The sequence below is a fragment of the Daphnia magna genome, linkage group LG8 (genome assembly GCF_020631705.1).
Source record: "Daphnia magna isolate NIES linkage group LG8, ASM2063170v1.1, whole genome shotgun sequence".
NCBI classification, from domain to species: domain Eukaryota; kingdom Metazoa; phylum Arthropoda; class Branchiopoda; order Diplostraca; family Daphniidae; genus Daphnia; species Daphnia magna.
In genome coordinates this window covers 9,940,357-9,965,418 of record NC_059189.1, presented here as the reverse complement: position 1 = coordinate 9,965,418, position 25,062 = coordinate 9,940,357, and the positions used below count along the sequence as shown (strand labels likewise).

Genomic DNA, 25,062 nt, shown 5'->3' with positions numbered 1-25,062 from the left:
GCTGATTTCAATTTAGTCATTGGTTTTCTCTTTAGACTAGCCGTTTAAAAAATTAACGAAAACAGTTCTGTTAGCGCACCAACTTCATTTATGGTTTTTAAAATGTAAATGAAAATCTATGAGACTAAAAGAAAAATAAACCTGATTTCCGTGATTTTCATTCAATTCTTAATCTAAATCATGTATTTTAAGCCAAATTTGAAATTTGGCCAAAAATGAAAAAGTGGGAAGGGTATAGCCTTTCCACTTTTAAAACGGCCAAAAGAAATGACATCTCTTGAAATTCTCCAAAAATCAGACGGTATAATCGACATTGAACGCCGATTTCGATTTAGTCATTGGTTTTCTCTTTAGACTAGCCGTTTAAAAAATTAACGAAAACAGTTATGTTAGCGCACCAACTTCCTTTATGGTTTTTAACATGTAACTGAAAAACTATAACACCAATAGAAAAATAAACCTGATTTCCGTGATTTTCATACAATTCTGAATCTAAATTATGTATTTTAAGCCAAATTTGAAATTTGGCCAAAAATGAAAAAATGGGAAGGATATAGCCTTTCCACTTTTGTCAAAATCGGCCAAAAATGACATCTCTTGAAATTCTCCAAAAATCAGACTACATAATCGAAATTGAACGCTGATTTCAATTTAGTCATTGGTTTTCTCTTTAGACTAGCCGTTTAAAAAATTAACGAAAACAGTTTTGTTAGCGCACCAACTTCATTTATGGTTTTTAAAATGTAAATGAAAAACTATAAGACCAATAGAAAAATAAACCAGATTTCCGTGATTTTCATTCAATTCTGAATCTAAATCATGTATTTTAAGCCAAATTTGAAATTTGGCCAAAAAGGAAAAAGTGGGAAGGGTATAGCCTTTCCACTTTTGCCAAAATCGGCCAAAAATGACATCTCTTGAAATTCTCCAAAAATCAGACGGTATAATCGACATTGAAGGCCGATTTCGATTTAGTCATTGGTTTTTTCTTTAGACTAGCCGTTTAAAAAATTAACGAAAACAGTTCTGTTAGCGCACCAACTTCATTTATGGTTTTTAAAATGTAAATGAAAAACTATAACACCAATAGAAAAATAAACCTGATTTCCGTGATTTTCATTCAATTCTGAATCTAAATCATGTATTTTAAGCCAAATTTGAAATTTGGCCAAAAATGAAAAAGTGGGAAGGGTTCAATCAAAATCGGCCAAAAACGACATCTCTTGAAATTCTCCAAAAATCAGACGACATAATCGAAATTGAACGCTGATTTCAATTTAGTCATTGGTTTTCTCTTTAGACTAGCCGTTTAAAAAATTAACGAAAACAGTTCTGTTAGCGCACCAACTTCATTTATGGTTTTTAAAATGTAAATGAAAAACTATGAGACCCATAGAAAAATAAACCTGATTTCCGTGATTTTCATTCAATTCTGAATCTAAATCATGTATTTTAAGCCAAATTTGAAATTTGGCCAAAAAAAAAAAGTGGGAAGGGTATAGCCTTTCCACTTTTGTCAAAATCGGCCAAAAATGACATCTCTTGAAATTCTCCAAAAATCAGACGACATAATCGAAATTGAACGCTGATTTCAATTTAGTCATTGGTTTTCTCTTTAGACTAGCCGTTTAAAAAATTAACGAAAACAGTTCTGTTAGCGCACCAACTTCATTTATGGTTTTTAAAATGTAAATGAAAAACTATGAGACCAATAGAAAAATAAACCTGATTTCCGTGATTTTCATTCAATTCTGAATCTAAATCATGTATTTTAAGCCAAATTTGAAATTTGGCCAAAAATGAAAAAGTGGGAAGGGTATAGCCTTTCCACTTTTTGTCAGAATCGGCCAAAAATGACATCTCTTGAAATTCTCCAAAAATCAGACGGTATAATCGACATTGAAGGCCGATTTCGATTTAGTCATTGGTTTTTTCTTTAGACTAGCCGTTTAAAAAATTAACGAAAACAGTTCTGTTAGCGCACCAACTTCATTTATGGTTTTTAAAATGTAAATGAAAAACTATAACACCAATAGAAAAATAAACCTGATTTCCGTGATTTTCATTCAATTCTGAATCTAAATCATGTATTTTAAGCCAAAATTTGAAATTTGGCCAAAAATGAAAAAGTGGGAAGGGTATAGCCTTTCCACTTTTGTCAAAATCGGCCAAAAACGACATCTCTTGAAATTCTCCAAAAATCAGACGACATAATCGAAATTGAACGCTGATTTCAATTTAGTCATTGGTTTTCTCTTTAGACTAGCCGTTTAAAAAATTAACGAAAACAGTTCTGTTAGCGCACCAACTTCATTTATGGTTTTTAACATGTAAATGAAAAACTATAACACCAATAGAAAAATAAACCTGATTTCCGTGATTTTCATTCAATTCTGAATCTAAATCATGTATTTTAAGCCAAATTTGAAATTTGGCCAAAAATGAAAAAGTGGGAAGGGTATTGCCTTTCCACTTTTGTCAGAATCGGCCAAAAATGACATCTCTTGAAATTCTCCAAAAATCAGACGGTATAATCGACATTGAAGGCCGATTTCGATTTAGTCATTGGTTTTCTCTTTAGACTAGCCGTTTAAAAAATTAACGAAAACAGTTCTGTTAGCGCACCAACTTCCTTTATGGTTTTTAACATGTAACTGAAAAACTATAACACCAATAGAAAAATAAACCTGATTTCCGTGATTTTCATTCAATTCTGAATCTAAATCATGTATTTTAGGCCAAATTTGAAATTTGGCCAAAAAAAAAAAGTGGGAAGGGTATAGCCTTTCCACTTTTGTCAAAATCGGCCAAAAATGACATCTCTTGAAATTCTCCAAAAATCAGACGACATAATCGAAATTGAACGCTGATTTCAATTTAGTCATTGGTTTTCTCTTTAGACTAGCCGTTTAAAAAATTAACGAAAACAGTTCTGTTAGCGCACCAACTTCATTTATGGTTTTTAAAATGTAAATGAAAAACTATAAGACCAATAGAAAAATAAACCTGATTTCCGTGATTTTCATTCAATTCTGAATCTAAATCATGTATTTTAAGCCAATTTTGAAATTTGGCCAAAAATGAAAAAGTGGGAAGGGTATAGCCTTTCCACTTTTGTCAGAATCGGCCAAAAATGACATCTCTTGAAATTCTCCAAAAATCAGACGGCATAATCGAAATTGAACGCCGATTTCGATTTAGTCATTGGTTTTCTCTTTAGACTAGCCGTTTAAAAAATTAACAAAAATAGTTCTGTTAGCGCACCAACTTCATTTATGGTTTTTAAAATGTAAATAAAAAACTATAAGACCAATAGAAAAATAAACCTGATTTCCGTGATTTTCATTCAATTCTGAATCTAAATCATGTATTTTAAGCAAATTTGAAATTTGGCCAAAAATGAAAAAGTGGGAAGGGTATAGCCTTTCCACTTTTGCCAAAATCGGCCAAAAATGACATCTCTTGAAATTCTCCAAAAATCAGACGGTATAATCGACATTGAACGCCGATTTCGATTTAGTCATTGGTTTTCTCTTTAGACTAGCCGTTTAAAAATTAACGAAAACAGTTATGTTAGCGCACCAACTTCCTTTATGGTTTTTAACATGTAACTGAAAAACTATAACACCAATAGAAAAATAAACCTGATTTCCGTGATTTTCATTCAATTCTGAATCTAAATCATGTATTTTAAGCCAAATTTGAAATTTGGCCAAAAATGAAAAAGTGGGAAGGGTATAGCCTTTCCACTTTTGCCAAAATCGGCCAAAAATGACATCTCTTGAAATTCTCCAAAAATCAGACGGTATAATCGACATTGAACGCCGATTTCGATTTAGTCATTGGTTTTCTCTTTAGACTAGCCGTTTAAAAAATTAACGAAAACAGTTCTGTTAGCGCACCAATTTCATTTATGGTTTTTAACCAGATCAGCGCACGCCTCATAGGACATGTATACGGAGTCTGTTTTGCCTTTTTTAGCAAACGGTTTCCGAGATATTATGGCGAATTGTCGACCATGCCGTACCCTATCGAAAACGTATAAAGGATACGTACGAGACCCTGAAATCGACTCGAGTTGGCTGAGTAAACTGCTCCACACTGCTTCGTCGTTCAGCCGATAAAAACGGGGACTCAACCGGGAGCTGCTGAGTTATTTCCTCTACAAATGGAGACCAATCTCAGCGGCACAGCATCTAAAAAAAAACGAACGAAAGATTAGTGCGGACACCCCTGAAATCGCCGCGCCATCAGCGCCATCTCTGGGGTAAAGTCTCAGAAAAGTGTCGGTCGATCCACCGGTCGTTGTAGAAGGGTAGGGGTGCCTGTATCAGGGGGTTGGGAAATGCGAGTTTTGATAGAATCCCTATCGGGAAATTTTCACAGCCACCTTTTATTTCTACTTTAACAGCCGACACATGTCTTCGCCTCGCCCGTCACCCAGTCTTCACTTCGCCCGTCGCCCCATCTTCGCCTTCGCCGTCGCCCAGTCTTTGCTTTGCCCGTCGCCCAGTTTTTGCTTTGCCCGTCACCCCATCTTCGCTTTGCCCGTCACCCCATCTTCGCTTCGTCCGTCGTCTCGTCTTCGCCTCTTGGTCACCCCCTCTTCACTTCGTCCATTCATCGCCTCGTCTTTGTGGTATCGTTGTATTTTGTAAAGTGTAATTGTGTAGTGTTAATTAACCCGTTGGCTGCCACCCACTTTGATCCCCTTTTTTTTAAAGCTTGTTAGGGTCCGGCAGCGCTGTTCTGCCCAATGGTCTATATGCCATGGGTGGGACAGTTGCACAAGCCGTGTGGCTCAAAGTCGATCGTCGAGGCAATGTACCAGTAGGGACTTTCCCTTTTTCGATGCTTTGATGGTTGTCTGGAGTGTACATTCTCACAAAGGCTTCTGTCATCGTGTCAGCCCGGATTTGTCGCAGGACAAGTCCCCCTTGGACGCTATCCATTAGATAGCGATGTAGCTAGCGTAGATTTAGTGGCGTGGCAGCCAACGGGTTAGTTTTATTTATGTATGATTTGTATTGTGTTGTATTGTATTGTATTGCAAAATAGAACAACTTGTCGTGGATTTGTGGGTGGATGGAGGGACAATAAAATTTTTACATATATTTCAATTTTGAATTTATTTCCGTGAACATATGTAGGAACTTAGGATCGAACCCTTGACCATCGGAGCATGAGTCCAATACTTTCCCACAATCCCAATTTCAAATTGGAAGCTTATTCTTAAATGTAAATATATGAAATCTCGTAATCTGCCTGTAGGAAAGCAAAACAACATTAATTCAGATCTATGTTGTACATGTAAAAATAAACCTGAATACCAGCTGTATATTAGAAGTCATCAATTTCCAGAATCCTTTTTCCAGGATGATAAAATATCACTCCTGGTTTTCCAAAAGTAGGTTAAATTTCCTAAAACATTATTATAACCAAACTCAAACAAACTGACATACCATGAAGGTAATGAAGTAGTGTGAAAATTGCATATGGATAATAAGAGTGGAGAACAAAACCACAACAAAAACACAATTTCCAACGATAATGTTATCTCAGGGGTTGATTTATTTATGAAGCACACTGTAAGGCTGCTGATAGTGGGTGTACCTGGAGAATGAAAACACTGTGTGACAGAAAATTGAACTGAAAGAAATAACATCCAAACATATTGTACCATTAGGACGTCTGGTGACAGTACACCTTCAAACAACAATCGAGATCGAGTGTATCATGCAAATAACCGTAATATTTATCATAGACTCACATCAACGCCATCTAGTTTTTCCTCCTGAAACCCAAAAAAATAGATTTTACTTCGAAATCAATACAATTCTTGCTTTTAAGAGCTTGAACTTTACTGATCTCAAATAGTTGAATCCAATTCAAAACATAAAAACCTAGCATATCAAGTACTAGTTGCAAGACGAGGCGCTAAAACATTTGTAGCTTAAACTGTCGTTGCTCGTAGGGTCAGCCTGTACTATTGATAGCGAAAAACCACGGAATAATAGCTGCACCACCAAAACGTACGCAATAAAACTATTTGAAATTGTTAGAATAATACAGCTCATTTTTTATGTTATGCAAATTGTCACGAAAATTTTCCGGAGTTAGCCAGAAGTAGCCAATATCTCCGGAAATAGTTGGCCCATAACAAAACGAGTAGGATTTTCGTGATCCTTAGCAAATTTGGGGTTGTTATGACGTGTTTTAGGCCAAAAGTCGGTCGGTGCGATTTTTGACGATTTCGGGGTATTTTGAGTTGACACATGGAATCAACCCCAAATTTGACGAAGAACACGAAAATATGAGTTTTTTTTTCTGGCAGACAAACAAATAAGGAATTATTTGGCATTTTTAAACCGGAAGTAAAACCGGAAGTCGAAATTCCCGAAATCTAAAAAAATTAGCTTTATTCTCCTTCAAATGGTTAACATGATTTTGATAGTTGTAAAAGTAAACTATTGTTAATAAAAGTTATGCGGTGTTTTCAAAGTTCTAAAAGTACAATATCAGTTCTGACACCCTAATAGACTTGAATCGAAAAATCAAACATTTAACACGATTAAACCTATGACTTACTTGGTATTTAGTGAAAACCTGCAATCGAAATGACAGTACTTGTCAAAACAATGTTTCGGGTTCTACTAATATCTGGCTGGATGCAGCTACAAGGCTCTTTCTCGTTCGTCTGCTCACGAACTGTTGCGCATGCGTGAATGAAAATGAGTCTACAGGCCTTAAGCATTAAGTAGGCCTTGGGTAACCGCGTATAAATATTGTATGCTGGGTTGATCACAGACTACCAAGTAAAGACCACCATGGTCGTCACAATAAGACTACTGCGTACTACTGTCTCTGATTAACTACTACACCATTGACTTAAGTTTGGATCACGGATCTGGTAATCCATTGTAACAATTTTAAAGAACACACACAAACAAATTTTATTCTAATTATTCGTACCGCTCTCGACATTCAACACCGGTTCTTTGAAAACAGCCGAACACCACCGACACTTAATGGTTCAAGAACCTTTCAAATCTCCAACTTTATTGATTGGTATGCAACAGTAATACTACATTAGTTGAAATCGGACTAACGGCTTTCAATGCCCAAAATTGCATGAATAGGTTGCAAAACACTTTGGAATCCGTCATCAAATTGGAGCTTCTCCTGCCAGATCCATGACAAAATATACACAGAATTTTGTAGTTGAGTTAGGTTATTAAAAAATTAAAGGCGTACCGGAGTTTCTTTCACCGTAAAGAAGCGAAATTTCTTGACAAGTGTGCAAACAGCCATTTTCATTTCCTCCATTGCAAATCGCATCCCCACACAATTGCGTGGGCCTACTCCGAAAGCCATAAAACTGTAAGGACTGCGTTTGGCTTTGTTTTCAGGGGTCCATCTGTTTTCAATTAATGGCAATATTTTTCTTAAAGCTCAATTTTATAAGCTTTCCTAGATTTCAGCTTTTACCTTTCGGGGTCGAATATTTCTGGATTTGGATAGTATTCTTCCATGTGATGAAGGGCGTAGATTGGTACGGTGATAATGACTCCTGCTTTAATGTTGATACGACCGTTATCGTAAGATATATCTTTTGTGCATTGGCGTTCAGTTCTAAAAATGAAAACGTTTAAACCATGTAGATAAGCCACACACATGTCATTTACATTGGACGTACCGCACAGCTGCTGGGTAAAAGCGCAAAACTTCTAGGATAACTTGTTCGAGATACGGCATATCTTGGATAAACTCGTGACAGATATCGTCCTTTATTGAATTTGTTTAGTATTGTATAAGAATACCGCAAACATTCCTTTCAAGTAACGCTTACGTGATCTTCTAGTTTTGTAATGATGCTGTCGTACAACTTATCCTGGATATCTGGATTCCTGGCAAGCTCAAAACAGGTGCTTGTAAGGGTAGTCGCAGTCGTGTCGAAACCAGCCAGCATAAACAGTGTCGACTGTTAATGCGTTTAAGATGTTAAACGTTGACTTGTTGGACAAAGATTTGCCTGATGATGTTAGTGTTTTTTACCTGGCCCATTACAATCTCTTCTATTTCCTCTCGTGACCACATCGCAACCTTTTTGCCACCAACATCCTTCGTGAATGCAGAGATCGCCTCGTCAGCCACTTCAATGAAATCGTGATATTTCTATGCGTAAAAGAAAAATCAGCGATGCAATACAAAAACTTTCGTGACTTAAACTCATACCTCTTTGGATTGTGATCGTTCTTGTAGCATATTCTGTAGTAACTGGAAAAAGAATTTTAGTTCCTTGGAGACAAATAGACTCTCGCCAAACAGAGAAAATAACTTGGGATACGTGACTATTGAAACGACAGAAGAAAACGATAAATGTAATATCAAGCAGCACGGAGAACTGCCTTTCCCTAGACTTACAGGGCAGCAGGATGAGAGGTGTTTTAACAGAGGGGGGATTGAAGATAATTTGGGCGTTTTGTATGAACGGATCGTCTTTGTCTCCGAGATTGTCGATTTTTAACCCGAAGGCGCATCGTGCAATTACGTCCATAGTGAAAGCATTGAAGATCCTGTCACAGACAACCAATAAAATACGTTAATTCAACTAACACGAACATCAAACGATAAATTTGCAAGTTTGGTACAGTTTGGCATTAATTTTTCCTTCGGTTTGTGCAGCTATACTATCACATAACTTGTGAACGCAGTCGTTAATCAGCAAGGACATCTATTAGGAAAAAAACAGAATTTGCATGCCAATAATTCGAAAGTTATTCAAAAAGTCCGTAAATACTTTCTTTATTTTGCCGGTGGTGAACGCTGGCGTGACGGATGAGCGGACATCCTTCCATTCTTGACCTTCAAGAACCGTCAACCATTTACGGACGATATTTGATTTGAACTTAAAAGCCTGAAAAAAAAGAAGTAACTTTTCGTCAAGTACTTGCTGAATCAACACTTTTCATTTTCGAGTCATTTATTGATACCCTGCGGTCGACAAAGTGGTCAAAATCTTTCACGAAAATGGCCTTGATCATTTCAAGATCCGTGATCCAAAGGTTTGGATTTGGGCCGTCAAAATAGCCGAAAATCTTGCCGTACTTTTTCACCAACGAAACGTCGTACTCTGCAGTATTCTAGGGTTAAGTTTTAGCATTACGTTATACCACAAAACTGTACTAAAGATTCTTACCTTCTTCCAAAGTCCCCACATATTTCCAAAGAAAGGCACAGGCTTGGGGCCAGGGATGCCTTGATCAACAAAGTAATTAAATTGCGACGTAACATACCTGTGAAAAAAAGATGAGTTAGATTAGTCAAGTTGGACATTACATGAGATCAACGTATTTACTTGTATAAAATGTAAAGACAAGATACGACGGTTATAGCCCAAGTCACGGGCGACGACAGAAATTCGAACGCATCCATTCAAGGACAAATGCTGCAGAAGACTGAACAGCGGATGGAGAAAATAGTTTCATCCTGTGTGAGTCACGCGAGGCTGTTGGGTTGTATTTTGCCTGGCGGTCCAACGGCGGATACAACATGACAACGCATTATTTACTTTCAAAAATTTCCTTATTATAGCTGCTTATCAAGACAAATAATTTTTATTTGTGGTAGCGAAAAGTGTACAGACGTGATGCTTGGCGCTTTATCTTAATTTCACAGTTGCTTTTACACAAGATAAGATTTTCAGCCCAGAGATAGTAACACTAATGCCGTTGCATGTTCAGCTGTTGGTATTTAGGCTATACTGGAATGGCGATGAAAGCGAGGTTCGTCCTTACTTTGGTATTGTTTTGCATATGGGAAAGTTGCATATGTCTAATATATTTCCATTGAATTCTACCGTCGTAGACCACGACGCATGCCTCCAAATGTTTAAAACAACGGTGTTTATCCGCCAAAAACCTATATGATAGGATGCGAAATACTGAAAAGGAAAAGAATGTTGGCATTCCAGTGAAGACCATCCTGCACCGTTGAGCATTATTCTTTGGTATGGAAAGTGGGACAAGACGCGACCAAGAAAACATTTTTGGTTGTTCATGGACGTCGAGCGGATGAGCCTTTAAGGGAAGTGACGGCTTTGCAGCAATTGTGGCAGTAATAAAATGCGAGGACTGTTGCTTTTCCTTAATTGTTTTTGCTCACACAAGCATCAAATTTTAGGGATGTTGAACTCATATTAGAGCATACATCTAACCCAATACAACACAACTGGAATAAGGTGAAGGTATTTTTATATGCATACAGCGATGTGCTTCTTTTAACTAAAAAAAAGTAACACACTTGGGCAACGCATAGCCAGAAATCAGCACAAACAAAAAAAAACAAAAAAAACAACAACACAAAAAAAAAAACAACAAAAGTTAACAACTAGCTAAAATCGTTAAATGAAGCTTACATCATTGTGTATCCTCATGATCTTCAGCGTGGATATCGAGGTTCCGTTTCGATTGAAGAAGGCGTTGCAGAAATTTCATTTCGTCGAGCTGCGATTGAGAGCTGTAGAAATTTTTGTTTAAAGCTGGTTGAAAACCTGATGTATTCGATGAATGAAGAGCCGGTTCTTTGGCTTTAATCATTTTCAGTCTAGTGATGCGCTGCTCCACTAGACGACAGAGAGCCATTCGGCTATAATGACACGTAAGTGCCATCTCACGCACTTTGGTAGATGAAACTATTTTGAACACTAAAGGATTCTCTTGCCAAGGTTGGAAACTGGAACAAATTTGATGTAAATAAGGCAATAACGAATAGTGGTCACCAAGCCAAAGAAGGCAAACCATAACTTCAACCAAGCAATCGAGGATTTCCACCCTTTCTGATTTGATAAGTACGGTCATGTCTCGGGTAGCGAATTGCTGAGCGATGTGGCGGATGAGACTAACGCATGTGGCAGATTCTTTAAGACTGGACACTTCTTCCATCTCCGTTCGGTGGATTTGAATTAAGATGTGCGCCATTCTCCAGGTGGACAGCTTGGCCAGGAGAGGAGAGAACACATTCAGGCTATACTGCGAGGGATGGGGGTGCTGTTTTTCATTGCGGATGTAAAGCTGAAAACACTTAACGATGTTTGTATGAACTGGTTCTAGCAAACTGGAGTCAGATGGCGGTAAATTCTGATCAACAGCAAGGTCGCCGGAGCCTAAGCAATTACCAATGTCTTTTATCCAGGCTTTGAATAGCGCATCCACTGTAATGGTAGTAAAGGTGAAAACATCTGGAATCAGATGATCCAAGAGATGTGGTGCACGGGAAATAATGCCAACGAAGACATTTTTATCTTCGAAATATGAGTAATTTTTAGATCCGCCAAAACAGATTTGATGCATCAGTGATTGGACTAGTTCGCGGTCTTGGAGCCAAACAAAGCATTTGAGAATTTCAATGATTTTTTTGCTGCTAACCTTTTCTGCGCATTGACTGTCAAACTGGATAAGCATACGACACAATTCCACATATAGTTCCTTCCTAGACGGATGCGATTTCAATTCGGCTTCACCCAACTTACGAACGTCGAGTATAAGGTCACAAAGCCGTTCAAATGTCAAACTGAATACTATCAATCCCATCAACAAGACACGATCGAAATGGGCCAGATCTTGAATGGTCTCCATACTCATCACCAAGTGAATATACGAAGCCAAGCTTGCTTGAAAGGCGGCGTTATGGCGGAAGACTTTCTCGTACCGTCCGGCCTCCGGCACTTCGCGTCCATTTCCGTGCCTAAAGAGCTTTCGGGTAAAAACCCAGTTTCCAAAAGTTGATCGATTCGGGTATTCAGCAAATCATTGACTGCTGATTTTCCCAGTGTAGAAAAGGCGAAAACTTTACCAATGTCTGGTGATAACAAGATCGAATCCAGAAGACAATTGGTATGGATAATGTCCTTAGAATCATCGACGAGGCACAATTTTTCAATCAGCATCTGGAGCAATTCACTGTCATTAAAACTAACGTAGACCTTGAATAGGGGAACGATTAACTCCAGCAGAGAACTCGACGAATGAAGATCACTGGAAGCTACAAATTCACAAAGCTGCCGGAAGAGACCTCGACACGAAGGGATATTGTTGATTACGTCATAGTAATTTGCTTGTAAATCGATAATCAACAAGCATTGGCGATAGACATCCAATCGGCCGAATAGAGTGACCACTGATTCAGTTCTCTCCTGACTAGTCGTTAAAGCGTTCGTTTCCATGGTTACGATTAAATAAAGGAAGGAACTGATTTGATGGTCGTCTAAAACGTTGGTCTGCTCAGGCGAAAGAAGTTTGGTTAGAATAAAGGAAATGCGATCAGCTACCATTTGGGCCCCTTCGATGCAGTCATTTTCGAACAAATACCAGGCAAGGCTGCAAAAACAAGCAAGTCGTCGGAAGATATGAAGCGGGGTGACAAATTTCATTATCAAATCGCCACAGGTATTCCAATCTGAGAAATTCAAATGTCGTTACATCATGGTAAAGCGATTAAGATCGAATACGGCTTACCGCTAATCCTGGATTCAAAGTCGGCAACTGCTTTGGCGACTCTTATGTCACGAATCCCTTCGACAAATACGTTAGGAATGCCACTGGTAGGGGATATCGTTTCGATTGGATTAACCACATAAGTAGCCATCGATTCCAAGAGATCAAGACCTTCTGCTCGGCCTTCAGTTTAATACACAACTCTTATGAGGCGCCAACTCCGTTGATTTGCTGCTGGACAAGGATCCGCCCATACTACACGTGGTTCTGCCATGGAGAAAGCTATCACTTGTTTGAGAGTCGAGACAAGCTCTTGTTGGACAGAGGAAGGAACATCAGTCGTCGTTTCCAGTATTCGTAGTATTTTTTGTTCCATGTAATTGATAACGGAGTCGATACCTAGCTGGTATCGGCAAGCATGACGAATTGACTGACTTCGGGGTTGAATGACGAGGGCGTTATGATAGTAAGTCATCATATTTTTGGCTTCAATGTTCGTTCCATTTTCTAACCATGCGATGCGATCAATTGTACCAACAAGCTGCGTCTGCCCATCCAGCGTAAGTTGTTGTGAAAGTGGCCAATTTTCTTTCGATTCAATCCATTTAACGACTTGAAAAATCCGTTCGTTCCAATCGAAATTTCTTTTCCAATCAACACAGTGATCCCGCTTGTTGTCAGTCAATTGAGAAATAACCGTGAGATGTACGTCTAAGAACCCAATTGACTGGAAAATGTGAGCTATTAGACGATCACGGCCCTCTAGTTGTGTAAAGGATAGCTTAGTGTTGTCATATTTTCCTTGCAGGGGAAAGAACAGGACACGCTCCTCGTATACTAAATTCTTCAGAAGCATTGCAGTAGTACACCGCACTCTATCTTCATCAGTTTGGTTCCCAGCTATTTTGGCGTCGTCAATGTGTTCTGCAATTTCGTACAAAACGAAACAAGTACAAAACCAACAAAAGAAAAACACAGTGGAATGTCAGAAGGGTATGAAGAAATACCTGATTCATAAAAATCGGACTTCCCAGAAGGAGCAGAGGTGTCGGTATTTTCAAGTTGATTTATGGATACGAAACTACCATTCATTTCACTGGCATTCCCAGCATCACGCTTTCTTGCTGGCCATGTGCACCCTTTTCCCGGAAATGCTGGGATAAAAGACCATGGCATGAGTTCTTCACTGATTTCGCTAAAAGCTTTTATAAAGACAGGGAATTCAAGAGGAGAAATGCCTGTTTCAACAGCCTCTGGCCAGACGAGATGAAATACCATCGCCAACATCCAGCCGTCGGAAATAGGTTCTACTTCGTGGTAACAATTTTCAAAAAACGCAACCAATGAGAACTGGTGATCACTGCCTTGTTCAAACTGGAAGCTGTGCTTTTGACCATCACATTCTACATTTATTTTCCCTCCTGAATAGCCACCCTCAACTGGGATTGTCAAGACTATTATGGCAAATGTCCCTGGAAGTAGAAAGAGTTAGACAATGAAAGAAGCTCCACATTACCACTAGGCCTACATATGATTTCAAACTGAGATAAAGAAAGTTATTTCTTACCTGGTTTTTTCTCGGATTCAGAGTGGAATTTGATGTGCTGCCCACATTCAACAACTACCAATTTGCATAGATGGATATTCATCACTTTACTAGGCATTTCAATCTTGAACCCAAACAAATTGTGTGTAACAAGTGTAATCAGATGAGGAACTGCTGTATACACAAAGCTCCCTGATGCACACTTGATTTTAGTTTCATTAATATGTAAGCTACATCCAGAAGAGGGATCCACAATGTCTAAGCCAGGCTGTGTTTTCGCTGCATGTTCTGAGATTCTTTTCAGAGTTCCCAGATCCTTCATGCAAAAGAAATTAGAGGGTAGTTATAAATGTAATTATGTGATATCAGGCGCCCTTTAAAATTGATCGTATGAAAAGCATTAAGAGGACATTACCCGATTGGAAACTGGAACTAACACATCGACACCGAGTTCATTGACGTAGAATGATTTAATCGAGAGCGATGGCATTGGAAAGCAAAGTTGAAGACCCCAAGCAAAATTTACACATACATTTTGTCTTTGTAATTGTAGGGCATTAAAAAGCCTTTCCCTGTCGACACTCATCGTTGGCTGCACATAAATCAATGTTAATGGAAATTTATATGAGTAGCATTGGGTCGTGCATAACCACATGCAGGCTCGCGCTCATTGCAGACGATGAGATCAGCTGAGGGAAGAGATGAACTTGTTAATGGTGGTTGATTCCCGCTTCCCGGTAAATTATGTTTTTCGTCGAAGAGCGATAAACTAATTGCAATTCTTCAAAATGATATATTAAAGCACATTGCTATTGCATGCCATTGCAGAGTTACGATCAAAATAAAATCACAAATGGGGAACAGGCTGCAAACAGTACTTGTGTTAAATGGAAGTCGGGTTATCATAACTGAATTCCTCGAAATATTGCATTTTTTATAGGAACTCGAAAAGTTGTCCTGGGTAATAACCATCATCGCTACGAAACGCGGACTCATAACGTTGAACAGACGAATCGGAGTGAATTGCGGATGCTGACATGCTTTCTATAACGGACATACACAATTGCAAGCCATATCCTTGATGATATCCGTCAATCATCCAAGAGGGTAACAGTTGGAAAATTGTCCCACTGACAACATCATATAGTAACTTCGTAAACCGTCGGAATAAAACAAAATCTAAGATAAAATATGTAATTTGTGTGTTAAATTCCGGTTTTTGTCAGTAGTACAGACATATTCCCGACTTTGAAGAGACTATAGAGTGGTTCGAGGTTGCCATCTTGGATAGTTATTTCTCCCAGTTTGGTGCAACCTCAAACAAAAAAGCATTGGCAATTTTAGTATTTTTGGTGGGAAACTAATGAAAGTGAAAAATTTTTGTAATGGGTGTAGTTTACAATGCCAAGTTAGTTACAATAATGCAGGTATTGGATATTGGTGGACTCGGTTGTTGCTCATATTCTCAGTGAATTTCTGATTTGTTTAACTATTTTAACTATTCTGTTAATTAGGAATCCATTTCATTCATGCTAAGCCCAGTAAAGAATTGATGAAAAACAAAAAAGTTTTACCGTTGCTGCTTCTTCATGGATGGCCAGGCTCATTCATAGAGTTCACAAAAATTATTCCCTTGCTCACTAGGGAAACTGAAGGATATGATTTTGTGTTTGAACTTGTAGTTCCCTCTTTGCCTGGCTATAGGTTCTCTGACCCAGCTCGAAAACCTGGTTTAGGTCCTGCTGAAATGGGACTTATTTTCGACCGGTTAATGAAAAGGCTTGGGTACGACAAATATTACGTCCAAGGTGGAGACTGGGGTTCCCTCATCGGTTCAAATATGGCTACTCTCTTCCCTCATAGGTGCTCTCTAATACAGCTTTTATCAGTATTTTATTCATAATTTATGTTTTCAAAATTCTAGAGTAAAGTATTTAATTTATTATTATATTTTCTCTACATTAATTATATAAAGAAAACATGTTTATCGTAAATACAATTTCCTTTAGTAATTTCTCACCATAATTACTACGCTAAGGCAGCTCAGCCAATCAGGTATGGCACGCCTTCGTGCCAAATGCCAATACATTAACATCTTATCCAAATAATGCACTTGTAGGGTTTGTGAGGGCAGCAATAAATTTCCTAGATAAAACATTAAATATGCTTAACTAAGCCAAAGAAAAAATTGTAGTTGCCACTTTCCACAGTATTTTATTTCCAAATGCGTTAGGACTTCTAGTGGATGTGGTTTCGGAGCAGATTGTTCGATTAAGTCAAATAAGGCAATTAATTTTCCATAGGAGTCGATGCCAGTGTAAAATTTACAACGCTTGTCATTATTAATAATGAAATTACTTATGTCAATCTGTAAACTGACAGTTGGCTGGCACTATTTATCTAAAATTGCCAATGCTTTTTTGTTTGAGGTTGCACCAAACTGGGAGAAATAACTATCCAAGATGGCAACCTCGAACCACTCTATACTGATCATTTAATTGTCATTTCATAATCTCTCAAGTTCCTATTCGATCTCGGTTACGACTTACAGCATCTCCTGACGCTATATGAGTGTGGCTACCAGGGACTTTGAGGAATTGCTGGACAATGCTTATGGTTAGCAAGTTAGAAGCTAATTGCTGATTTGGGTAGTAAGACATTTCATTTGTAAGGAACAGGGTGGCATGGCGAGGAGGTTCCTTGGAAATCGTAAGAAATGTCTCACGTTGTGGCCACAACTGTCCTGCTGGTTGTGGTTGCCAGATGATAACATGTATCACTAGAAATAGCAACAGACCAGCTAACTAGGACTTTAAAAACATTTAAATAAAGCTACTACCGGTAGTCAACAAAGAACAAATTTAAAATAAGACGGTGAATCGTGCTTGCAATTACTGTTTGTTAGTTTGTCTCGGAGGATCTCAGGTACATGAAGAAACCTTACACCCTCTGTTCGCAAGCTTCAAAAGTATGGAGAAAAAAAGGCTTGCAAAGTATCTCTAAGTTAAAATATTTTAAATTATATTAATGCTAACAAACGACAGTCTCATTTTCACGGTAGCATACAACAAAACTATCTCCCTTGTCAAACCCAAATGTTATTCGTATTAAAGAAAAAAAGATCTTAAAATATGATCTCTTTCCATGATATTTAATCACAGTAAAGTCTTCTTCCATAGAAATCAACGATTTTTTTATGGAACAACGAAAATACTTAACAATCCAGTTCGGGGCAACTTACCTGTGGTCTTAACTTAAAAAACCAAAAAATCGTTATAAAAAGAAATATATCTATACATTGTACATTATGCCATAAGATAATAACACTTACCGAAATCTCTCATCAAACAAAATCTTGTTGTTGTTGATAGTCAAATTCCTTTCGCCTTCAAGTGCTAAATAAGAATACAATTCCAAAACCAACTAAAAAAACTCATCAGGTTGAAAACCAACAAAAGATTGTATTTGAGCAGATTAACCCTTTTGAGAGCCATCTGCAATCACATTTGTGTTTCCATCAGAAACTGTATCCAAGTCATTCATGAAGCTGTTTCTCCTAAGGATTTGTAATTCGTTGCGTAAGCGCGGCCCAACCTTCAGTGCGGTAGGTTTCCGCAGTAGCTACCACGTCTTGGCTGTTGATGAGACCCCTGCCGACAATGATGATATCAGCGCCACGCTCTAGAACAGCTTTGGCCGGTGAGCAATATTGCTGTCCCTTTGAGTCTCCAGACGCAGATGAGGAGTTTACGCCAGGTGTGAACTGAATCCAGCCAGGGAAGTCAGAATTTGGTGCAGATTGCCCGACGAAGCCGGTAACAATATCCGAAGCAATCAAACCCCATTTGGCGGCTTCTGCAATTACACATTTAGAGCATCACTTATGCAAATTGAACAATTCCATTCATTTTTTAAATAAGAACCTTTAGCATAGTCTTCATTAGTGAGTGCATTTTTCGTACTCATTTCAAGGATGAGTACACAGCCACATGTCCGACGGCTATCTGACGACGAGTCACCGAACATATGGGTAATCATCTCCGGTCCAGGAAGTGGATGAGCAGTGATTAGATCAGCCCACTCACTGATCCTATAAACACCTCCGTGAAACTGCTGCTGCACAGTGTTGGCAATATCAGCAAATTTCCTTTAGAATATATTAAGATCAGGTAAAACTCAGGGTGTATTCCAAAATTCTTTCCGTTACCTATCTTCCATTATAAGGAACTCATGAGCTCTTGCCACCTCCTTGAGTTGCCTTATTTTTGTTAGTGAAAAATCCTCTAAGATGTCAACATGAATTTTCAGGACAACAATCTTCGGGCCGATAGATTCTGCCAGTGTGATAACTTCGTCCAAGCTTGGAAGGTCAGCAGCAACACAGAGATTTGACTTTTTTGCCATCATCAAATCGAACAAACGCGATGCTATAGGATGCTTACAACTCGAGCGGCGTTCCTCAAGCGAGACATGCAAGCGAGGATTCCGATTAAGAATAGGCTGACGATTGCCTCTGATGAAATTCATAACTTCTTCAGCCACCTTATGGTCCACCTTACTTTGCTTTTCCAATGATGCCATGATCTGAATAAAGAAGAGATATGTTTTAACTTATCACTTCCCAATCTGATTAAGATATCACCTCTTCCACATGAAAAACTGAACTTAATTCAATTCCATGTTTAGAAAGGTTTTCCTTCCCACCCTGTCTGCGATCTAGCAGCACAATTGCATGGGTAACTTCAATGCCAAGCTTTCTCAGTTCAATGGCTGTTTCAAGGACACTGGTCCCTGTTGTGACAACATCTTCGACAATAATGCAATTCATTCCTGGTCTGAAGTCTCCTTCAATGAGTTTCTTTGTCCCATACTCTTTGGCTTCTTTTCGTCTAAGAAGCATTGGTACTCTGTTAGTAACAGAGATCAGAGTAGCTATCGGTAGAGCAGTGTATGGAACACCACAAATGAGATCAACTGTTGCATTGTTTGAACATTTTTTCCATAGTAATCCTGCAACTTTTTCCTAGTTAAATTTGCATGGATAAGAATAAGAAAATATAAAAGTTTGTGACTTAGGTTGCTTACCAATATAGCCGGATAGGAAATAATCAGCCGAAAATCAAAATATATAGGAGATACTTGTCCACTTTTCAACGTGAAAGAACCGAATTTAACGGCTTGAATATCGAAAAGTTTGACAGCTAATTCGTCCATTTCTGGCAACTGAATTCAATGAAGGAAGAAATGAATGAAAAAAACTGACAAAACAAGTAGTACTTCTTATAATTACAGCTGTATCAATAAAAGGAGTTTGAAAGATTTCTTGGATTCACGTTTGAATACTGACTCCAAAGAAACTCAATAGTGCATCTGATACATGAATGCTGGACAACACGTTTAGGAGGGAACAGAAGTGTAAGAGAGAAAGAATAGGCTAAATTCGTCTGCAAAATGTTATCTACGTCCGCCGCTAGGAGTTGAAGTAGCCCAGAGATGAAGACGAGATCGGCAACTATTGCAGTCCTGTTGGCAGAGTCATAGAACCCTGGTTGGTTCACGCTGAGAGGAATCCCTATACCACGTTTCGTTGGTCTGTATGTCTAAAATTTCGACGATTTTGGGGCGGGGCACAGTGGTGGAACTAGAATCAGAGTCATCTATCGAGAGAAACTGAGTTATTCAACGGCCATTGTCAGTGTTTCTATTCGAGCTTAAATTTTTCTGGTATCGTCTGCTCTGTTCGTTTCCTTTATCACTGTTGTGATTGGCTGTTAAAGTTTTCAAACGTGGTGCACTTATCACACACCCGCTGGAGGCTCTGACTGCTATTTCCGAAATTAGACACAACGACAGACGATACCCCCCATGTCGTGAACCAACCAGGGTTCTATGACTCTGCTGTAGGCTAGTAGATGCAGAATTGCAAACACACCCACGCTCAATATCTGAGCGCAAAATAAAATTAAGAACGGCGATCAACTCATTTTTATTTTGAATTGAGCGGCGCTGTACTCAAAGTATTTCGTCTTTTGTATAGGAATTATCCCAGGTAGCAGTACGCCATGTACCGGGTTTCACGTGGGTAACTAAATATCGAAACCGGTTCCATTACCCGCTTAGAACTCATTTTGTAACCCGATTTTCCCCCGAAATTTAGCCAGGAGCTTTCAATTTCCGCCACAAGATGGCACTGAAAGGAATTGTCACCCAGGATAACAACGTTATTGCTTTGTTCCCTAATTTTTTAACTTGGTGTCAAGGGTTACTGACAGTAGAACTCCAAGACAGTAGAACACCAAAAACAGTAAAGTCCAAGACATTAGAACCCTACTTTTAAAAATATTTTTAAAAATTGTTCGTAAATCCGACAGTAGAACTCCATGTATAATAGAACTGCAAAGACATTAAAACCCCACTTTTAAAAAAATATTTAGAAATTTTTGATAAATCCGACAGTAGAACTCCATGTACAATAGAACCCCACAAAAAAAAAATTAAAAATAACAAATAGCATGAGACAATAGAACTCTTCTGTCCGACAATAGCACTCCAATTCCCGATAACAGAACTCCAGCGATTGTTATAAAATATCAAATGCCCGACAGTAGCCGGCAGAATTCATTATAAATAGAATTCGTCAATATTTATTAAATATATCCATTTTTAACAAAGGTGTAAAAGTTACTGCACTAGAGAGAAGACAAACGTGTTTAATATAATGAAATTGGCAACGTTGCGAAAGGCGCAAATTTCAAAAAATTTTGAATTTCCATCACAAATTTAACTTATAAATAATTGCCTAATCTAGATGAATTAGGTATTTAAGGAAACGAAGAGCCCAAAGTCTCGGTGTGTAAGCTTGTCTCCCCCCCCCCCTCTAATAATGTAAAAAATTTAATTATTAATAACTCCTACATTTTAAGTCGGAAAGTTATAATTTTTACAGGAATCGAAAGATCTCGTTGAGCTCTTTAGGGGGGGGGAGACAAGCTTACACACCGAGACTTTGGGCTCTTCGTTTGCCCATTTAACACTAATAAACATAGTAAATATTTATATTTTCGTGATCCTTGTTTCACGAAGAATGCTTTGATGCGAAAAAAAAGATTTTATAACGTGTTTTTTATGTTTAATTTGTAAATGTCTATTGACCAATCCTCGGCGAGCATGACGGCGGCCATGTTTTACGCGGTTTTTACAAAGGTATGTGAAACTTAGGGCTAGGTTATCTTTTAAATAATCTTTGTAATTAATTTATCAATCAACCATTTATACAAGAAAATAAAATTTACGTTATATTCATTGATTTAGTTCTCATAAACAGAATTTGGAGTTATTAAAATTAAAATTAATAAAAAAATCTATAAACATCGACTAGTCGATAAGAGTCGATTACCACATGGTCCATTGGTTAGCGAGCAATTTTTCGTGTAATCTAGATTATATTAGATCGAAATATATATTTACAAATACTGTTTACGTTTCTAATTAAATAAAACTTCAGTTATGTATATTCCTGTACCACTTTTGTAAATTTATCCTACGCATCACTAGTCCAGCATCAAGTGAGAGTATCACCTTTTTTAAATTTAACTTTAAAATCAAGCGTTCATCAACAATACACACAAGAATTTAAAATTAATGTATTCTGCAAACGTTTTTATATTTAAACCCTAGATTCAAACGATTTTATAGGCCTACAATAATCATTACAAACTAGCTATCAAAAAGGCACACTCTAATGGACAAGTCGACTCTTATAGACTAGTCGATAAGAATCGACTTTCCTCAGTAGAAAAAGTGACGGTGCGATTCGTCGCTAAGGATCGACGAGATAGTCTGTGACCAGCCTGCGTGTAACTGTTTTTTAACACTCCAGCCAACTTACACTCACTCTCTTTTTCTTCACCATAAGAGGGATGTGATTATAAAACAGGTTTCAGCCGCTGCAACTGAGGCGATCAGCCTGAAGTTCATGTTTATATACGAGTTTCATTTCCACAACTTCTTATTGATTTTAATTGAATATATGAAATGTTGTAGAGGTTGATGAACAGTCTGCTATCTTTTATTTATTTATTTTTCCTTCCTCAGCTTTTTCTGTGAAAATTATTCCATCGGGTCATGTCAGGCACAGCCAATCAAAAATCAAATAAGATTTGTTTCTTTGTTAACGCTTTTCGTTTTTATACGCAGCTGAACGAGGGACAGTTGTGAAATAGAATCAAATCGTATTATCAAATAATAATATATATCCAGAAGCTATTCTAGTTCTGGATTTTAAACCAATTCTATTCAGTGGCATATATCATAGCTGAACAAACAAATGCTGTGTTTGTGGATTGGAGTGCCGGCATATCATACATTCAATTTTGAATGAAGACATGTTAAACATCATTCACGATATATAGAAAGAAGCCTCGTAATGACGAGAGGCTAACATCCAGCAGTTACGTCTCGTGAAGAAGTCGACGTATTTCGATGGTGAAAGCAAAAGAAATAAAACATTTTGTGCAATATTATGCGAGCTAGATATAAAAAAAAAAAAACACATCGAATGTATTGACATTATTATAACTCGTTCATTTGTGGAGCTAATATGGGCCACTGGTAAATGTCCACATCACAGATTACGTCTCATCATGAAAGAGGATCATCAAGATCATCTAATGCTGTATCCACGACATTGTAAAATTTGGAAAGAGGATGATGGGCGAAATTCACCATTAAGTTGTGGCGCATAGCGGGAAGGAATTGGTCCTTCATTAAATAAGGGGCAACAATGGCAAATGAAGGTGTTGGATAATCGGGGTAAGCATCATTGTCAACCATTGCTGGTGGGTAAAGATTTGAGAATTTGAAGTAATTGGTTTGTTGCTCACGATCAAGAGCGAAGGGGATCAACAGATTGGGATGACCACTTGCCAAATTTCTTAAATTTGCATTAACCATCAGGGGGTTGACTGTTGCAATCGAATTTCCGTTGCTCTTAATGGAACAAAGAGAAGGGGTGACGACACAGAGTGCAACTACAGAATCTATAAAAGGTGTGGCCATCGTATATAGCGCAAATAATCCTATGTTAAACGCTACCTCTAAGTCTCTAGATATACTTCTATCCTCTTCTTGGTATGCAGCACTTTTCAGACTTGATAAAGTCCGCAGCAATGGTATGCCAAAAGTGTCAGCAAGATACAATGGGGTTGTCATTCCATTGCCCACCAGTAGAGAAAATAGGACCTTTCCATTGCACCAATAGCCCAAAATATAGCAATCAATGAAATGCCTTAATTATAGAGTATTAGCATACTTTGATTCATGTGGCTGAATATTTACCAATAAAATCATGATGGCACTGCAGTTGGGATAGAAGTGAATCGCTGGTCCATCCAATACTAGAGGGGAAAAGCCACGGACTTACTGTAGTCATACAGTATGCAAAGTACAGGGCAAATGTCTCAGCAGACGAGCTTCTTAAAACCGGATTAAATTCCTTCGTGTATAACTTTTCCTTAACGCTCAAGCCAACTTACCCTCACTCAATTTTCTTGACCAAAATAGGAAAGTGGTTGTTAAACACGTTTAAAGACCCTACCCTTAAAGCAACCAGCCTGACGTTGATTCCATAATTCAACTGCATAACTTGTAGATGGAGGCTGGATGATCAGCTCCTCGAGTTAGCTAAGCAATATAACATTTAAGTCAACACTCCCTTGAGTTGAGATTCTATTTAGTGCGTCCTATAATTCAACTGTGCAGTGACGTTCGACTTTATTATCACAGACTGCGTCAGCGTAACGGATTGGCCAGTCGTATAATGACTAGCTATCTTGTAACCGGACATCGCTTGTCACATAGGCCTACTCGTGAACTCATGCGAGTTGTTTTGTGATGAACCAACATGTTCCGACTACCGTTTTCTTTTTCCTTATTGTTTGCGATTGTTTGGCAGTTTGGCTGTACAGCAAAGTGAAAATAGAATTTAAATCAAGACATGCTTGATGCCACTTTAGCTAAACATTCAATTTTTTAAAATCAAAATTGTAATGAATGAAATTGGACGTAGGGGTCTATACGTTTACAAGTCATCATGAAGTTGCAAAGCGCAAGGCGAGCAAGGAATGAATGTATAGACAAAGTATAAACAAACACACTGCAACAACTGGCTAAATTAAGACAGTTAAATGAGTCTCGTATGTTCTACACGTCTTTGAAATTCAGTAGCCTATTTCACAAAGAAGTATCTACCATCTGAATAAAAGCGGGAACGTTAGTCAAACCAACATTAGAAGGGGGAAGCAAAATAGTCGTCAGGGTGGGAGCAATGTGATTGAAAGTGTGCGGAGTTTCGACGAAGTGAATCTGCTGGGTGGACCATTTTTCAGGTGAGTCCACAATAAGAGATGTATTTGTCGAGATGAGGCAAACGGGGAAGTTAAGGACACAATAAATATATTGCCGTTTAAATAAATTGAAGGCAGCATTTTGAGAATCGGCTACGAAAGGATCGGTAACGTAACCCTCATCATTAGACGCAACAGGGCCTAGATACGTTGCGGCATTCAGTGCTGCTCCAATGTGCTGATACGTCGGTGCCGTTCTGATGCCAATCGCGGAAAAGGTAAATAGGACCTTCCATTTTAATGTTTTCAAGTAAGAAATAAAAACAAAACTGAAATTTGAACCACAAACTTACAAGAATACTCGAGATGATTTTGGCCATTTCCGATTGACGCGAGATACCGAGTTGTTCTGGACTTGTATCAAATCAATCTGGACATAAGGCAATGCTGGCTTGCTGTATTTATGGGCATTCAAACAGGTTATTAGCTTTTCAGATTTTTTTCCCTGTTTTTTTCCGGTTGCAACAACAGGTTCTTTAGCTTTGCCATCGTCCCTCCGGCCTAAAACTAAGTTGTAAATTCCGCGTTATTATTTTATTGCTCAATTGGATACAGTTTAAGAAAAAATCGTCTCCAATAGACTATACCATCGATAATGCATCCGTTGCAAGTTGTTTGC

The 25,062-nt window shown here is 38.2% G+C and overlaps 5 protein-coding genes and 2 long non-coding RNA genes across 10 annotated transcripts; 1 reads left to right on the top strand and 6 right to left on the bottom strand.

Moving 5' to 3' along the window:
* Positions 1 to 4,595: 4,595 nt before the first annotated feature.
* Positions 4,596 to 6,360, bottom strand: LOC123475477. Its single transcript, XR_006650582.1, has 5 exons — positions 5,865 to 6,360; positions 5,681 to 5,794; positions 5,463 to 5,613; positions 5,331 to 5,393; positions 4,596 to 5,265 (listed from the first exon to the last, which is right to left on the bottom strand). It is a non-coding gene; the product is annotated as an uncharacterized LOC123475477 (long non-coding RNA).
* Positions 6,361 to 6,754: 394 nt separating this feature from the next.
* On the top strand, positions 6,755 to 8,228 carry LOC123475480. The gene is made up of 3 exons (XR_006650587.1): positions 6,755 to 6,910; positions 7,009 to 7,068; positions 7,140 to 8,228. It is a non-coding gene; the product is annotated as an uncharacterized LOC123475480 (long non-coding RNA).
* Positions 7,039 to 9,519, bottom strand: LOC116929127 (lithocholate 6-beta-hydroxylase). The gene is made up of 13 exons (XM_032936285.2): positions 9,359 to 9,519; positions 9,200 to 9,296; positions 8,994 to 9,143; positions 8,801 to 8,917; positions 8,652 to 8,734; positions 8,425 to 8,576; positions 8,236 to 8,351; positions 8,056 to 8,175; positions 7,850 to 7,981; positions 7,697 to 7,785; positions 7,489 to 7,632; positions 7,255 to 7,417; positions 7,039 to 7,182 (listed from the first exon to the last, which is right to left on the bottom strand). The coding sequence occupies exons 1-13, from the start codon at positions 9,433 to 9,435 to the stop codon at positions 7,105 to 7,107; spliced, it is 1,518 nt and encodes a 505-aa protein (XP_032792176.2). The 5' UTR covers positions 9,436 to 9,519; the 3' UTR covers positions 7,039 to 7,104.
* A 2,122-nt stretch (positions 9,520 to 11,641) lies between these two features.
* LOC116921934 lies at positions 11,642 to 16,723 on the bottom strand. Its single transcript, XM_045178450.1, has 8 exons — positions 16,061 to 16,723; positions 15,842 to 15,960; positions 14,456 to 15,779; positions 14,062 to 14,356; positions 13,502 to 13,966; positions 12,708 to 13,418; positions 12,516 to 12,665; positions 11,642 to 12,456 (listed from the first exon to the last, which is right to left on the bottom strand). The coding sequence occupies exons 3-8, from the start codon at positions 14,693 to 14,695 to the stop codon at positions 11,642 to 11,644; spliced, it is 2,676 nt and encodes an 891-aa protein (XP_045034385.1). The 5' UTR covers positions 14,696 to 15,779; positions 15,842 to 15,960; positions 16,061 to 16,723.
* A 758-nt stretch (positions 16,724 to 17,481) lies between these two features.
* Positions 17,482 to 19,628, bottom strand: LOC123475464 (uridine 5'-monophosphate synthase-like). Of its 3 annotated transcripts, none has more exons than XM_045178157.1 (6): positions 19,507 to 19,628; positions 19,126 to 19,263; positions 18,683 to 19,063; positions 18,248 to 18,624; positions 17,964 to 18,187; positions 17,482 to 17,895 (listed from the first exon to the last, which is right to left on the bottom strand). In XM_045178157.1, the coding sequence occupies exons 2-6, from the start codon at positions 19,252 to 19,254 to the stop codon at positions 17,597 to 17,599; spliced, it is 1,410 nt and encodes a 469-aa protein (XP_045034092.1). In that variant the 5' UTR covers positions 19,255 to 19,263; positions 19,507 to 19,628; the 3' UTR covers positions 17,482 to 17,596. The 3 variants fall into 3 exon arrangements, with proteins under 3 accessions (XP_045034092.1, XP_045034090.1, XP_045034091.1); XM_045178155.1 differs by lacking the exon at positions 19,507 to 19,628 and adding an exon at positions 19,331 to 19,484; XM_045178156.1 differs by lacking the exon at positions 19,507 to 19,628 and having other exon boundaries at positions 19,126 to 19,301.
* A 2,680-nt stretch (positions 19,629 to 22,308) lies between these two features.
* Positions 22,309 to 23,578, bottom strand: LOC123475473. Of its 2 annotated transcripts, XM_045178168.1 has the most exons (3): positions 23,377 to 23,578; positions 23,134 to 23,280; positions 22,309 to 23,028 (listed from the first exon to the last, which is right to left on the bottom strand). In XM_045178168.1, the coding sequence occupies exons 1-3, from the start codon at positions 23,386 to 23,388 to the stop codon at positions 22,681 to 22,683; spliced, it is 507 nt and encodes a 168-aa protein (XP_045034103.1). In that variant the 5' UTR covers positions 23,389 to 23,578; the 3' UTR covers positions 22,309 to 22,680. The 2 variants fall into 2 exon arrangements, with proteins under 2 accessions (XP_045034103.1, XP_045034102.1); XM_045178167.1 differs by having other exon boundaries at positions 22,309 to 23,280; positions 23,377 to 23,577.
* A 525-nt stretch (positions 23,579 to 24,103) lies between these two features.
* Positions 24,104 to 24,886, bottom strand: LOC116929124. Its single transcript, XM_032936280.2, has 2 exons — positions 24,737 to 24,886; positions 24,104 to 24,672 (listed from the first exon to the last, which is right to left on the bottom strand). Exons 1-2 carry the CDS (start codon positions 24,761 to 24,763, stop codon positions 24,271 to 24,273), a joined length of 429 nt encoding a protein of 142 aa, XP_032792171.2. The 5' UTR covers positions 24,764 to 24,886; the 3' UTR covers positions 24,104 to 24,270.
* Between the last annotated feature and the right edge of the window lie 176 nt (positions 24,887 to 25,062).